The sequence below is a fragment of the Lissotriton vulgaris genome, chromosome 4_1 (assembly GCF_964263255.1).
Source record: "Lissotriton vulgaris chromosome 4_1, aLisVul1.2, whole genome shotgun sequence".
NCBI classification, from domain to species: Eukaryota; Metazoa; Chordata; class Amphibia; order Caudata; family Salamandridae; genus Lissotriton; species Lissotriton vulgaris.
Genome location: NC_141691.1, coordinates 2,017,649,306 through 2,017,664,629, shown reverse-complemented (window position 1 = coordinate 2,017,664,629; position 15,324 = coordinate 2,017,649,306). Strand labels below are relative to the sequence as shown.

General features: G+C 49.4%; 2 protein-coding genes across 3 annotated transcripts in view; one reads left to right on the top strand and one right to left on the bottom strand.

Annotated features, from left to right (window-relative positions):
• The window catches only part of LOC147724892 (transmembrane protein 276-like), a 95,239-nt gene extending 93,526 nt beyond the window's left edge, over positions 1–1,713 (bottom strand). For both annotated transcript variants that reach the window (XR_015309940.1, XM_086966416.1), the window contains exon 1: positions 1,584–1,713. The gene's annotated coding sequence lies outside the window, so the exon portion shown is untranslated. The remainder of the gene's footprint in view (positions 1–1,583) is intronic.
• Positions 1,480–15,324, top strand: part of LOC147724891 (flap endonuclease 1-like) — an 84,088-nt gene continuing 70,243 nt past the window's right edge. The window contains exon 1 of the mRNA XM_086966415.1: positions 1,480–1,667. Within this exon, the coding sequence (XP_086822541.1) occupies positions 1,586–1,667 (82 nt within the window). The 5' untranslated portion in view covers positions 1,480–1,585. The remainder of the gene's footprint in view (positions 1,668–15,324) is intronic.

The following is a 15,324-nucleotide window of genomic DNA, read 5'->3' as shown; positions in this document are numbered from 1 at the left end:
ATAAAGATAAAGTGGACACACTGGATTGGTTGTCAGCATAAAGCAGGAGATTGAGGGTGCAATTAAAGATTCTGCTGTAACGTCCTCCTATTGAACTCATGACTTACTCCTGTAGTACTCAACTTATTCCTCTACACGAGTAAGTTAAGAGTAGCCCTGGCTTGCTCCAGGAATTACTGAGGAGTACTAACAGAGTAAGTCACATCACCTCACTGCATACTCTTGGTGAATCTGGCTCAGTGTGCATTGAGTACTGCGAAGAAAAAAGGGATGACATCTAATTGGCTTAGTAATGTACTACTCTCGTATTACCACTGAGTGTGTACCACCTGAACGGTTGGTTCATGTGAAAGGGAACAACTACTGGCCACGTAGTAGGGACGCTATTTAAGAATACAGGGCAAATGGATAGGTTCATTGCAAATGAAGGGCTTGGCACCCTATTAGCTTGACATGGATTCCGTCTTGTGTTGGCACCCCTACCTCGTACTATTGTGCGACTGTAACTCGTCAATTACTTGGCAGCGCTTTCCGTGTCACGGATTACTGCGTTCTGTAGGTGTGCGCTTCTACCACAGCATCTGCGTGCTATAGCAGCCTACCTAACGTATAACTCAGCTGCCAGTTCCTATGCATGCTATAGCAGCTTGCCTCCCTGTGCCAGATCTCCTGGTGTGTGCCCGCAGTATTTGTCCCGCTTGCTAATGCAGGGTTGTAGTATGGGTGTCTGATTAAAAGGTATGTATCTTTAAGTGTAGAGTTTATCTATGTCATTGCTGTGTGATTATTGTGGGGATTCTAGAATGTGGGGCTTGCCAGGCACTTCTTACCTAGCTTCCGCCTCAAGCTGCTGTGGATCCTGTACTTGGAAATAAACATCATATTTGGATATACTACTACTTGGGGTGCATGCACTAAGTTCCATGCCTGCCATGCTGTGTATCTTGTGCATCTGATGTACTGCTAACGCTGTGTGCATTGCACTCGATACCCTGCCGCGTGCAATGCCCGTATTTTAATTCCTGCTAATTGCTAGAGTTGGGTGTCTGCACCTGATGTCCTACTAACTTCTACAACTTCGTACCCTCCCCCCCCCCCCCGATGTCCAGCCAACTACTGCAGATGTTTGCCTGCAACTGCTATGATGTCTGTAGGCACCGTGACCTGGACTACTGGCTGCTATAGCTGTGATCTTGCACTGGATGTCCATCTGAAACTGTGCCCTCAACTTGTCTCCCAGTCCCATGCTTGACCCAGGCGGCCCTTTAACTCCCATAGGGTTCTAGCTGCAGGAGATTAGGATCTGCCCGTGTTCCCTCTCGGTACAGTGCAGTGTTCACCTGCACTCATCCCCCTGATGGTCTCTGTAACACAGCCCCGCACCCCTGGACGCTCAGCCCAAGTGCAGCTCACTCCCAGCGGCCTTTTGAATCCGCCGCCATGGCACTGAGATCCGCTGCAACCCCCGCCCTTCCTGCGGCAGAGCCCTGGGAGCACAGGAAGGAGCAGACGCCGAGCACCTGCACCCGCCGATCCCTGCATTCCCAACCCGAGCCCCCGCAGCCCACGGGGCTGAGGCCTACCGATGGGGATCACAAAGCTGGCCGCGGTCATCCAGGAGGCGGCGCCAGAGGCCGTCAGCAGAACCAGCCTGCAGGACTACGAAGGTGAGGAGGGGCCACGCGAGCAGGGTGGGAGCTGCAGGCAGCGCAGAGGGCTGCGGGACTAGTGCGAGATCCGCATACAACCAGCCTAGCCGCCCTCTTTAACCACTAGCCGCCATCTTTAAGCACCCCTATTCATGTCGACACTCCCAGAGGGTACAAAGTACCTGCAAGTAACTCTCTCACAATTCACATTTTACATGAAAAATGTATATTCCACATACAACCTGTCAAAAATATTAGCTTTATAAAAAAACAATTCTGTCCTAAAATTATCCTGATCTTCCGTTTGTCAATGTAAATAATTTACAGGTATTACAGAAAAAAAGAAATCATAAAATATTCCTGCTGTACGGCTTTCTTTATTTGTAGTTGTCCGTTGAATTGTCATTCCAACAAATCTGCTGTATTTACACTACAGCATCGCAAGCGTGTACACCCAACCAGTTCAGCTGGCGGCCATGTTGTATGTGCTTGTACCTTAGTCCTACCAGGAAGTATCCTCCTGGTATAACTAGAGCGGCCTGATGTTTAACCTGCTCTATCTCTGGTTGAACTGTTGTTCTGAATTGTTTTCAAAGAGATGTGTTACTTCTTTTGTGCAAATTTTACATTTAACAACAGATTGTATTTCCACATATCTTGCATTTTGAATTGTAATTTCTAATGCAACCATGGAAACATGTTGTTAGAACTATTTTAAAGCAATTCACTGCCAAGCGCACATCGTATTTTTTTGGGATATTCCTTTTTATGGCTTGTTCACTTATTTCTGTTACCGAGACACGCCCAGGAAGCATTCTCTAAAGCAGGTCTACTCAGAGTGTGGCTCTCCTGAACTTTACAGGTGGCCACCCATGAACAACACTGGGCTGGTATGTACTTGACTGAGTATGTACATTTAGAAAGATGTTTAAGAAACAACAAGCATTTATTTACAACGTAAATGAAGCAAGTGGAAAGAAGCAAAGAAGGTGTTCTGCAACCCTTATCTATAAGAACAATTGCATTGTTAAAGACATCTTGCAACGAGGGGCGTGGCTTGGATGGCAACACAGGCAGACGCCTAAGTTCAAGAGCTCCGCAACCCCGTAACAAACAACGGCGAGTTAAATAGCGAAACTACCCGGAATCCCTACAAAAAAGGTAGCGGCGGTCGGGGGAACACTTGGGGCACAAGGAGAGACGAAGCAGAACAATAAAGACGGAAGGGCGAAACCGCAAGGAGGCAAAAGGTGCCGGCAGTGGCGAGGTGAACAGCACAGCTAAAATGGCGGTGTAAGCAGGGGGAGAATACGAATAGACCGCCACACACTGCAAAACAATCCTCCAAGCAACGTGCAGAAGGACAAAAGGACAAAACAACCCGCAAGCGGAAAGGTAGCACCGGCAAGACAAGACGGGCCACAATACGGCGATCGATAAGTCCGTGAGCCTAAGGTGCGTACAAGGTGCGAAACTGAAACAAACCCCCACTACAAGGACCCAAGGCAGCTATCTTGAGTCGGGCGGCACACCAGCGACCAGGAGAAGGAGAGCGCAGAGAGGCAGAATAAGCACTACGAGCTTCGATCCAAACTCGGAACATCAAAGGTATAGAGCGGCACAAGGAGGAACTAAGGAGCTGGCCAAAATCTACTCCGCGGCACAATAACCGAAAAGAGACCCCGAGAGGCGGCCATCTTGGGAGGGGCAAGCACGGCCCAAGCACCTGTGACACGCCCACAGCAACACTGGATGAAGGAGGCTCCGGAAGACAGCCACAAGTTTCGTCGCGAAGGCTGCACAAACAAGGCGAGCCGGCGCTAGAACCGAGCACACGGGAAAGCGGAAGGTGCAGGAAGCGTGTTGTGCTGGCACCACACCAGAAAAGGAGGGGCAAACGAAACGAAACCGAAACTACATCCACTACTGGAGACGGCCATCTTGAGACCTCACCAGAGGGGAGTCCGCTCCGCGCAAACACAGCCAGGTCACAGGATAAAGATTAAGCTTGCTACGAGGCTTCGGTAATAAGCGGCATAACACGACAAACCCAGACGCTCCTCTGGGCAGCCAACCCACTGCAGAGACCTAGTAGCAGCTTCCACAACCCGCAATACACGCCGCCAACCAAGCAAAGCAAGGAACACGCCGCAAACATAAACCCAAGGCGAAGTCGGCTTGGATCGAACAAGCAGATTCTGACCCAATACAAACCAAGATTGTACGACTGCGCTGAGCATCGTAGAACGCAGCCAAACAAGGGGTAAATAGACAATACAACTAACGCAGAGGAAGCCAAGCTGAGCCACATAAGGCGGTCAAACAGAAGCAGCAGAAAACAAACCTAAGCATATCCCTCCCAGAAGAGCATGCAGGAAGACCACAACAATCAGCGGGTCGCCACAATAACAGTAGCAGCAAACACACAAGACGACATACAGCAGAAGCGCACAAAGGGAGTCCTGGCGTCCAGTAAAACCAGAATAAGAACAATAAGGTGGCCCAGCAGGTTCACTTTCAGCGAAACCACGAGAGACAGGGCAACCGAACAAACAGGCAGCAGCGGACCACACCAAAGAGGCCCACAGACAGGCCAACAGAAAAAAGACAGGTTGTCTATATACCTCGCGAGAAGAAGGTTTGACAAAATGGCTGGCAGGGATGATAAGATAGCCAGTGACAACAAGAAACTAAGGAAGGAAGTGTCGGAGTTGCCAATTAAGCTGAAAAACAACCCAACAAACGACGCAGCGATGGACATACTCCTCAAAAAAATCACAGAAGCCAATGACCTGGCCAAAGCAACAAAAAGTTCCATCGACAATATACAGCTAGAGCTAACAGCCATACGAGCGGATCAGAACAAAATTTCCAGCAGGGTCGATGTAGCGGAAAAGAGAATAAGTGACATAGAAGACAGCGCAGCCAGAACAGACAGAGACATGCACTACGTAGCTAAGGCGACCAACAACCTACAGAGAATGTTTGCAGAACAGGAGGACAGAAACAGGAAGGGGAACATCAGGCTCTTGGGAGTGCCGGAAGACAAGGAGGAAGCCGCAGGTTCGTGAGCGGCAATGCTGGAAATCCTACTACCCAAACTGCCGGCCTCAATTTCGACAGATCCTTCGAGACAGACAAGGCATATAGAGTACCAGCAACGAATCAACCGCAGAGGAAAGGTCCGAGACCCATCATATGCAAGCCAATGAGAGCATATCACACTGATGCCATTTTTGCCTTTGCGAGGAAGGGACAATCAGTGAATTGGAATGGCTACAAGATAATAATAACCCAAGACTTCTCGAAGGTGACGGTGGAAACTAGGAAAGGCTTCCTAGCACTCAGAGAGAGACTAAAAAAAGCTAACATTGCCTTCAGTTTTGCAGGCCCTGCAAAAATGCGCATAACTGACAGGAGAGGCACGCGTATCTTTGACGACCCAGCTGATCTACGAAGATACCTTCAGGGACCAGAACCAGAGGAAATGGACACACAGAGCCGAGGAGCGGCTAAGAGAAGAGCATCATCGGACGGCTCGGAAGGCGGCGCGGCAGGAGGACACTGAAAAGACAAACACGGCCAACAGGAACATTGATCAGGCATCACCTTAGACTACCTCAGACAACCTAGCTACCTAAAACGGTCACCTCGGCATGGCGCAGCCAAAACTGATCTACTCCTAAAAGTACTACGACCCTGGAGGAAGACACTGGAAAGACAAAACACGGCCAACAGGAGCATTGATCAGATACAATACCACCTAAGACTACCTCAGACAACGTAGCTACCTCAAACGGCCACCTTGGCATGGAGTAGCCAAGACTGAACTACTCCTAAAAGTACGATGACCCTCAGGGAAGACCAAACACTGCCAATCGTCTGGCATACCCATTGACATATCCTTTACTAAATGTTGGCAGTGCATACATGGGAGGGCAGGGTGAAGTGGACTGGGGGAGCGGGGGCGGGAGGACCGTTGCTGTCGCACGTTTACAGTATGTTGACAGGGGGGTGGGGGTGGGTGGATGGGGGGGGTGCGGGCAGGGCAGGGAGCTAAGCAGCACGAACAATTGCAGTCTTGTGGAGACACTTTCTCTCTTCTTTCCTTTCTATCTACAAACCTTTCCACACTCTAAATCAATCCCAAGGGAGAAGGACCGATAACAGACTGGGGCAAACAGTCAGCATGAGCACGGAGCGAGAAGCGTGGCCAAACTCTAGCATCTGCGCTAGAGCAAGCGAGAAACACAAACCACCATGACCACACCAACCCAAACACAAATAGCCTCGACATCAAAATAGTATCCCTAAATGTCAAGGGCCTCAACCACCCCATAAAACGCCGGAAAACACTAGAATATTTAAACAAACTCAAGGGCGACATATATGTCCTCCAAGAAAATAGGGTCTCAGTGGAAGACGCAAATCGCCTCAAGGCAAGATGGATAGGCGAGATAGTGTGCTCACCAGCGGTGAACAAGAAAGGGGGGGTGAGAACCATTATCAGCAAAAAAGCCAAACTCACACTACACAATACCAAGCTGACACAAAGGGAAGAAGGCTAACCACATGCCTTAAAAGAGGGGAAGAAACCATACATGTAGCCAACATATACGCCCGAACCCAGCAGACAGGGAATTCTGGGAGGATGTGGAGAATGAGCTCAGCAACATCCCTCAGGGAGAGCTGCTGATCCTAGCGGGAGACATGAACCAAACCATCGACAATGCCACGGACAGATACCCGCACAGAATCAGCCATACAGCACAAGAGCAAAACACACTCAAGAACATATGCGCCAAGCTAGAGCTGTCAGACCCATGGAGGCTACAACACCCCAGTGCCTGAGAGTACACATTCTACTCACACCCGCACAACTCATACAGCAGAATTGAATACATACTCGTGTCCTCCAACCACATACACCTCACAGATTCAACGGAGATCGGCCATATAACAATCTCAGATCACGCACACATAACCCTCTCAATCAGCGGGAAGCACAATGAGAAGCAAAGTCGTAGCTGGCGTCTCAACAGTGACATACTAGAAAGCCCTGCAAATATAACGGAGGTAGAAGGTGCTATAAAAGAATACCTAGCATTTAACGACACTGCGGAGATAGACACCACAACCCTTTGGGAAGCACTAAAAGCCACGATAAGAGGGAAGTTTCTGAGCATCAAAGCTAGGATGAACAGGAACAGGAACAAAAAAAATAATAGAACTAGAAAACCAGATAAAGGAGTTAGAACAGATCCACAGTGCGAACCTTGTAGACAGGAACACGCTCACTGCACTTACAAAAACAAAGTATGAACTTAACAAAACACTAAGCGAAAGGGCAGTTACTTGGATTAACAAGTACAAATCCATAAACTTGTGCTCAGCAAACAAGGCAGGCAAAGCACTAGCAGGATATCTGAAGGCAAAGCAAAGGCAACACTCTGTTGCAGCGATAACAGACAAAGCGAACAAAACACACACGGCCAACAAACAAATCCTGGAAACATTGAGGGAATTCTACAAGGAACTATATACGGCGGACAAATCACTGGCGACAGACAGAGGAGCTAACCTGCTAGACAAACTCGCACTCCCCAAACTCACTAATGAACAAAGAGACTCACTTGAGCAGGACATAACTGTAGCCGAGGTAGGGATGGCAATAGACTCCCTAAAGCCAAACAAGGCGTCGGGCCAGGACGGGTACACGGCCGCCTTCTACAAACAATTTCAGCACCTGCTTAAGGGTACCATGGTCAAAGTCTTCAGAACATGCGCAAACAGAGGTAGCATGACAAACTCGATGGCGGAGGCGAACATCATTGTCATCCCCAAAAAGGGGAAGGACCCACAGTTCCCGCAGAACTACCACCCGATTTCACTAATAAACGTGGATTGCAAAATCTACGCCAAAGTAATGGCAGCAAGGCTGAACATCTACCTGCCTCTCCTCATACACAAATCGCAAGTAGGCTACCTGAAGAAGAGACTCTCACAAGACAACACTAGACTACTATGCCACCTCATAAACTGCACTGCTAACAGCATGGAAAAGGCAGTAATGATTGCGCTAGACCCAGAAAAGGCCTTCGATAGAGTCTCATGGCCCTTCCTCGACCAATGCATGCGCAAATTCGGCCTAGGTGACAAATACCGAGGTATGGTGATGTCACTCTACCACAACCCCGAGCACGGGTAGTGGTCAATGCGACAACGTCGGCAGTGTTCACCCTAGAGAGGGGGACAAGGCAAGGCTGTCCACTCTTACCAGGGCTGTTCCTACTCGCACTAGAACCACTCCTCCACATGATTAGGAACTACCCACTGATAACAGGCGTACGCGTCGGAGACAAAGCGTTCAAACTGGCAGCGTACGCCGATGACATCCTAATCACCACAAATGACCCAGAAACCTCAATCGAAGCCCTGATGCAAACAGTTGAGGAATATGCGCACGTCTCAGGATACAGACTAAACTGCGAAAAACCTGAATGCAAGCCAGTGAACTGCCACACAACAAAAACAGGGCTAGGCACGTCTGGACTAGCCTGGCAAACGAAGCCCCTGAAATACCTGGGTCTCCTCTTTGGAAGAGACCAAAGGTCGACCCTGGACCACAACGAGGAGGCAATGCTGAAGAAGATCAGAAGCAAACTAGAGGCCTGTTGCCCGAAATTCATCAGCTGGTGGGGTCGAGTCGAGTCGATCAAGATGATGATCACACCAATGCTGAATTACCTGCTAAGTATGCTACCGCTAACCCTAACCATAGACTTTCACAAAAAAATAGACAAGGCAATCAGCTCATTCCTTTGGAGGGTAAAAAAAGCCATAATCAGCCTCTCGAAACTCAGACTGAAGAAAGATCTGGGGGGGCTGAACATGACTAACTATAAGGCCTTCCAAGCAGCATGCCTGGCGAAACAAGGTATACACTGGATCTCCCCTACGCCAGACTACACGCCAGTCTGGATTGATCTGGAAAGGGACATCCTGGGGGGGGAGCCGACCCACTAATGGCACTGACGGCAAACAAACACCCAGAGGCCAATAATGCAATCATCAGAAATACCAAAGCGGCGCTTCTCAGAGTAGACAGAGATATGGAATTTAGTATTAAAGGGTCGAAATGGGAATTCATCTGGCACAACTCCAGAATAACATACAGGGGGAAAACACTAGCGAGCAAAGAGTGGTATGGGAGGAGCATCACAACACCAGCCCAGCTGGAGATAGGGAACAACCCGCTCACATTCGAAGCGCTACAACGCACACACAATCTACCAAAACAGGAGTTCTACGAATTCCTCAAGATCAAGGCAGCAATCACCAAAGCCAACCTCTCAAAACACAAACCCTCCATCATACAGTACACACACAACCTAAACAAGATTGGCCATCAAACCGCACACATATACAAACTCATCACCCCTCGCACCACAACACTGAACAATAAAACCATGGCATTCTGGGAAGGGAAGCTAGAGAGAGAGAGACCTCTAAGTGAAGATGAGAGGGTCTCAGCCTTCAAAAACAAAGTAACACCGCAGCTAGCCCAAACAAAGTACTGGCTACTACACAGACTATAGTGGACACGAGCCAAACTTGAAGCAGTAGGTGCCAGTGAAACAAACTCTGCTGGAACTGCCACAAGGCAAAGGGTGACCTGTCCCAAATCCTATACGAGTGCCCCAAGGTTATGATGTTCTGGCGCAAAGTACACAACTTCATTGACACGCTCATAGGAAGTAACACAAAACGTGGACTACCTGGTCTTGCCACGGCCTTTATGGCCGCAGAGCTCCAATCCAAAGAAGACCGCAACCTAGTTGACCTCCTGCTAACAGCGGCGGCAAAAACAATTCTAGCTAATTGGAAAAACACTGGCAAAGCCACTTTCAAGCGATGGTTCAACTTGGTAACCTACCTGAGGGGGGCAGACAATATCACCGCAAAGCACCATTCAGCGAACCACACCGCCAAAGGGGGAATGTGGGCCGCCCTGGACGCTCACCTGGAGCGATAAAGCCCCAGCCCCCCCCTTTCTCTCTTTTCCTCTTCTCTTCTTCTCTCTCCACCGCAGCCAAGAATTTTGATATACTGCATTGTATTATACTTGTAAAATTTATTTTCAATAAAATACTTTGAAATTTAAAGACATCTTGCAACTATCAAGTAAAAATATGAGGACTCTTGAAAATCCAAAAACGTGTATTTCATTATTATGCAGAAGCGTTCCACCTTAGTACATCATAGTTTTCACACATGAACTTAGAAACATTTGTTAGTTTCTTGTTCTTAAAACAATGTCATTAGTGAATCCAGGCACGCATCCCTACCAAGTACCACAAATCAGGCGTTGCACTAACGGATTTTAATGGGGTGATCACCGCATTAAAAGCATTAATCACGCATGTGCGCACTGTGAGGGGTGAAGCAGTGTGGCAGTGACCGTCAGAGTTGCCTTTAATTTTAACCATTCCATAAACTTTATTTTGGTCATCATAGACAATAAAAGTGCATACACAATACATTTACACACATAAAACTATGTGCTATAAAACAGTCCCCATAAATTGCTATGCAAATTAATAGATTTACAGAGTTAAAGTGCATCACAGGGTTCACAAAGTGGAAGATCCGGGCAATTCATATCTGTAATCCTTCCTCACCCAACTACCAAGTGTATTCCCCCTATGTAGGAGCCACATGGGACATAAAACTGCTGTGCATGCAGTATTGTCAATAGTTAAAACTCAATTGATCAGCGGACTTAACTTGAAAGCAATAAAAAGAGTAAACATATAGATTAAAAAGTTAAGAAATACAAACAATACAGACTTCTAAGGCCGCAGTGGCGAGTTTAGAAACAATCAGCGAGTACGCCACATCGAGGTTAAAAATCGAGATGCAGCAAAGACAATAGGCATATGGGTATCATACTTCAGGACTCTAAATGCCTCCACACAAGCATAAACCCTAAATTCCTGCACAGTTGGAAAAGTCAGCGCTGTCTAGCTGATTTATAGCCAGGGTATAAGAAATGAAATGAAATGAATGAAACTTATATAGCGCACAACTTACCCTGGGGCATCTCCGCGCTTGCTTAGGGAACCCATCCTGGTATTCCCCTGTGAGATAACCCTGGCAGGGTATCCACAAGGTGAAAGCCAGGCATCCCACCGCGAGGGGCCGTTGTGGAGATTAAGCAAGCTATTGCCCAGAGTCGCAGAGTGTGAACCCGTGAGTCGAGAAGGCACCGGAGCGAGAATTATCGAGTCCGTGGAATATTTGAGCCCAAGACCCGCCGAGGCGGGGAATTGAACACTGGTCCCGGGCCGAACTCAAGCTCCAGGTCTGCCGCCTCTAACCCCTGAGCCACACTTCTCCACATGGAGACATGGAGCTCTGACTCTTCCTCACAGTGGCAGGCAGGGCACCCTCGAGGTGTGAGTTTAGACCATTTGTTAGAGAAAGCACGGAGCGGCAAGATCCCAAATCTAAACTGGACGTATAATTCCCTTGCCAGGGTTGATTGGATGTCATCCTTACTCGTCCTTGATTTTCAAGAATTCGGCTGTCAAGTGTCCTGTGGCTGAACTCTCCTGGATATCTGCGAGTTTATACATCCTGTAAGATCTTACCAGTTCAGATTGCGAAATTACAGGGCACATTTCTTCAGGATTACTCCATAAGCTTGGTTTACCCAGCCCACGACATACCTTCTTTATATGCACAAACCATGGTATTTTACCCACGCCCGGTAGACTCAGTAGCTCCTTTTGCTCTGAATGATAAACGGCCAATTCCGGGGTCACCCACAATCTGCGCCAAAAAGTTAGGGGTCTAAGGCCTATCTCATCCCCAATTGGTCTGATTCCTAGATTAAGGCATAGCGGGGGGTAAGGGGAGTGCTAAGGGGGAGACCTAACATCTGCCTCATGAAATTATTCTCTATCTTGGGGGCGTGGCTAGCAGCCAAACATGGTGGCTGTGTAAAAGAGGAGCTCCGTGGTTGAAGCGGACCCATCCATTAATCCGTACCACATATCCGTCGCAAAGCAGCCTCTGAAGGCTGATCCCAGGGTTGGAACCTGAGCGGCACCGTCCTGTGCAATCCCGGTGCATTTCCGACGCCCTGAGCAATAGATGCAGTGCGGAGTGCGGTGAGGCCTAACCACGCGTCAGCCGCACCGGTCTCAAGTTATCGCACGCCCGGGCGGAAGTGAGGGCACAGCGGCGACGGCAATCGGAACTAAACCCTACTCCGGCGGAGGTGAGAAGCGTCTGCAAGGTCACAGTCCGGAATAAAGTAACAGCGGACATAAGTTGTGCACCGCTGCCCGACCAGAGAAGACTTGGACCCCCACCGGCCGCTCACCTACCTGCAATAACGTGATAGAAGCGTAGGACGCGGCACACCACCCCGACTGGGCACGAAGCTTTAGTTGCCGAGAACGATCCGGCACAGGTCCGCTCCCTACGCGGCCTTCGCCGCCCCACCCTTCCCCCCCGCTGACACAACAGAGAAGCAATCGACGCGACGCCGGTCCTGGCGAGCGCACGAAAGACTCGCGGGGAGAGGGTATCGCGCTGAGGCACTGCCCACTTAGTAGACTGTCCTGCAGAGTCCTGTGCCCACGCTCCACGACCTGGCAGTGAAACAACACGCAAGCCACGCGGGGGAGACACCGATTCCAGCAACAGATGGCGGAGGCTCGTAGGGAGGCAGAAGGGTGAATGATGCATGAGAGCATCTGAAGAAACACACACGGATAGACTGTGCAACGACCCATAAGTGGTGACGAACGCCACTGCGCGAGGCCCTGGATCCGTAGTGACGTACCAACCGCCTCCAATACAGTAGGCCACATGGTTCCAGCGACGGGAGAGATGCTGAATGGGTAACTCCTGACATTACAACCATACCTACAACCACTGACACGGGCACACCTGTTGCATCCTCTCGGCGCTGAGACTGCTACGATACTACACCACTTTCAAGGCCTTACAGGAATCCTTCTCAGTACAATGGCTGTGGCGCAGAGTGGCTATTTCTGTGCGCACACTACTGAGACACCGCCCGCAACCGGAGGACTCACCATACCGACTGCCATGTCGGGCAGAGGGCCTAGAAATACCATGGCGCAAGCCAAACTAGACAAATACGCATATGATAAGGGCACCCCGCCGCAACAAGAAGGACACAACTCCACAGGTAAAAGCGTGGAAGGAGACGGGGCTAAGAAGATATAATGAAGACCTTATCTAGCGCAAACAACGGTAGGGTCCATATCCGCTGATGTGAGCCTACTACGGGCGGACTTTCACAAAATGACGGAGCGGGTGGCACAGGTGGAAGTGGTCACGAAGTCCCTGGTCCAAGATACCTCAGAGTTGCAACTAGCAATGGAGAGAATGCAAACAACCATTAAACAACTGCAAGAAAAGCTGGATGATCAAGAAGGGGGCTCAAGGAGAAATAACATACGAATTTTGGGAGTGCCGGAATCCGAAGGCAAACGAGTGATGGACCTATATGTCGAGGAACTGATCAAAACTAAGCTGCAACCCAAAGGTCTGTTGAACTTTTTCTCTGTGGAAAGAGCGCATAGAGTGCCTGGCGGGGCGCCTAAGCCAGGGGCGGCACCCCGACCAGTGCTAGCCAGACTATTCAACTTCAGGGATAGAGATGCCATATTACAGGCAGCAAGGATTTCTCCGCCGATTAAGATCCAAAACTCAACACTAGCCTTTTTCCCGGACTACACGGCGGAAGTGGCCCGTCGTCGTGGAACTTTCACAGAGGTCAAAAAAGCGCTAAGAGAGAAAGAACTGCCCTACTCGATGCTGTTCCCAGCGAGGTTAAGAGTAGTCAACAATAATAAGACATGGTTCTTCGACACACCTGAAACCACGCAGGACTGGCTGGAGGGTTGGCGACCGGGAGGAGCGCCCCGCCGCAACAACAAGGGTCAAAGAAACCAAAGACATGAACACCTACAGGAAACACAAACATCAAGACACAATAGCATGGAGGACCTGTCAGCGAGGGGTTCAGAGCAAGGCGAACACCAACCAGAATCATAACAGACTAACTCAAAGGGCTACGATGAATGACATCTGCTAATTAGGGCGTGTTGCCCTTGGACTCCACCTGGGTGAGGCTAAGGAGGGCTGATGGGGCGGTTGCCGTCAGGAGACTCCTTACCCCCGCAAGCAAGTACAATGGTTTGGGGTTGGGATAAGCACTCTGCTAAGTTGGGGAGGCGGGTGGTTGTAAGTCCGTGGGGCAGGGAGGCAGGGAGGGGGGGTGGAGGGGAGGAGTTTAATTGTTATTGTTCGTATTTCACACGTTATGGCACGACACGACGAAAGAATATCACACACCACGCAACGAGAAGGCATAGATACTGTACTGTTGGGGAAGAGAGGGCTAGACACACTCAAACCCACTCCATTATGTCGCAGACCTTACAATCCACAGCCCAGGATGGCATGACACGGCAGATCACGGTTCCGCCCCTCAGAATGTTGACATGGAATGTCCGGGGGTTAGGAGATAGAATCAAGAGGGGGCTGGTAATGCAAGCTATCAAACGGCAAAACCCGGCACTAGTCCTACTGCAGGAAACGCATCTCATGGGGAGGGCATGTCAGGCACTAGACCGACGAGGCTACAAAATGGTAACGCACTCGGAATTCACATCGGGCTCCAGGGGAAAGGGTATCCTGCTGAAGAAAACCTCCCCATTCATTCTCTTGCAGCACAAAATAGATGATCAGGGGCGATTCGCAGTGGTTCATGGGCAATGGGAAGGCCGACCCTTAAATGTGGTGTCAGTTTATATACCACCAGAACTTCAAACAGTGGCCTTACCTACACTGGGGGAGTTCCTGCTGGACCTCCTGGAGGGAGACATTATTGTTGGGGGGGACTTTAACTCAATAGCTGACCCACAACTAGATACATCTCAGGTACAAACCCATGCGTCTAACCCCACAAGCTTCCACGGTTTCTTAACAGCACTAGGCCTGACAGATATATGGCGACACAAACACCCCACTACGACACAATATACCTATCACTCGACGGTACATAACAGTCTGTATCGTATAGATTACTTTTTACTGCTGGGAACTGGGATGCACGCAGTTGACACCATAGACATACTCCCTATGTGCATATCAGACCACTCGCCAATGGTAATGACTCTCTTCAGCCAAGAGAAGACTAGGAAGAGAATATACCCCATTTACCCTAACTTCCTGAAAATCCCCAAAGTCAGAGCAGATCTTAAGAAGGCGACCAAACTCTACTTTGCCAAAAATGGAACATCAGTGTCTTCTCCCTTGATTCTTTGGGAGGCGTACAAAACTGTCCTTTGTGGACAAGCAATAGCTCCCGTTACGGGGCACAAGAGGGCGCAACGGAAGGAACTCTCGGAGCTGGAATTAGCATTACGCACAGCGAATGTAGCCCACACAACAGACCCCACGACGGACTCGGCGCATACTCTGCAAATACATCAACAGCGATATAAAGACCATATCCGCCTGCAAGTCCTTGATAATATCTCGGCTACGACCCACAAGATCTATGACGTGGGGGATAAAGCGGGCAAGATGTTAGCCTGGTTGGAAAAGAAGGGGGGGTGCAATAGAG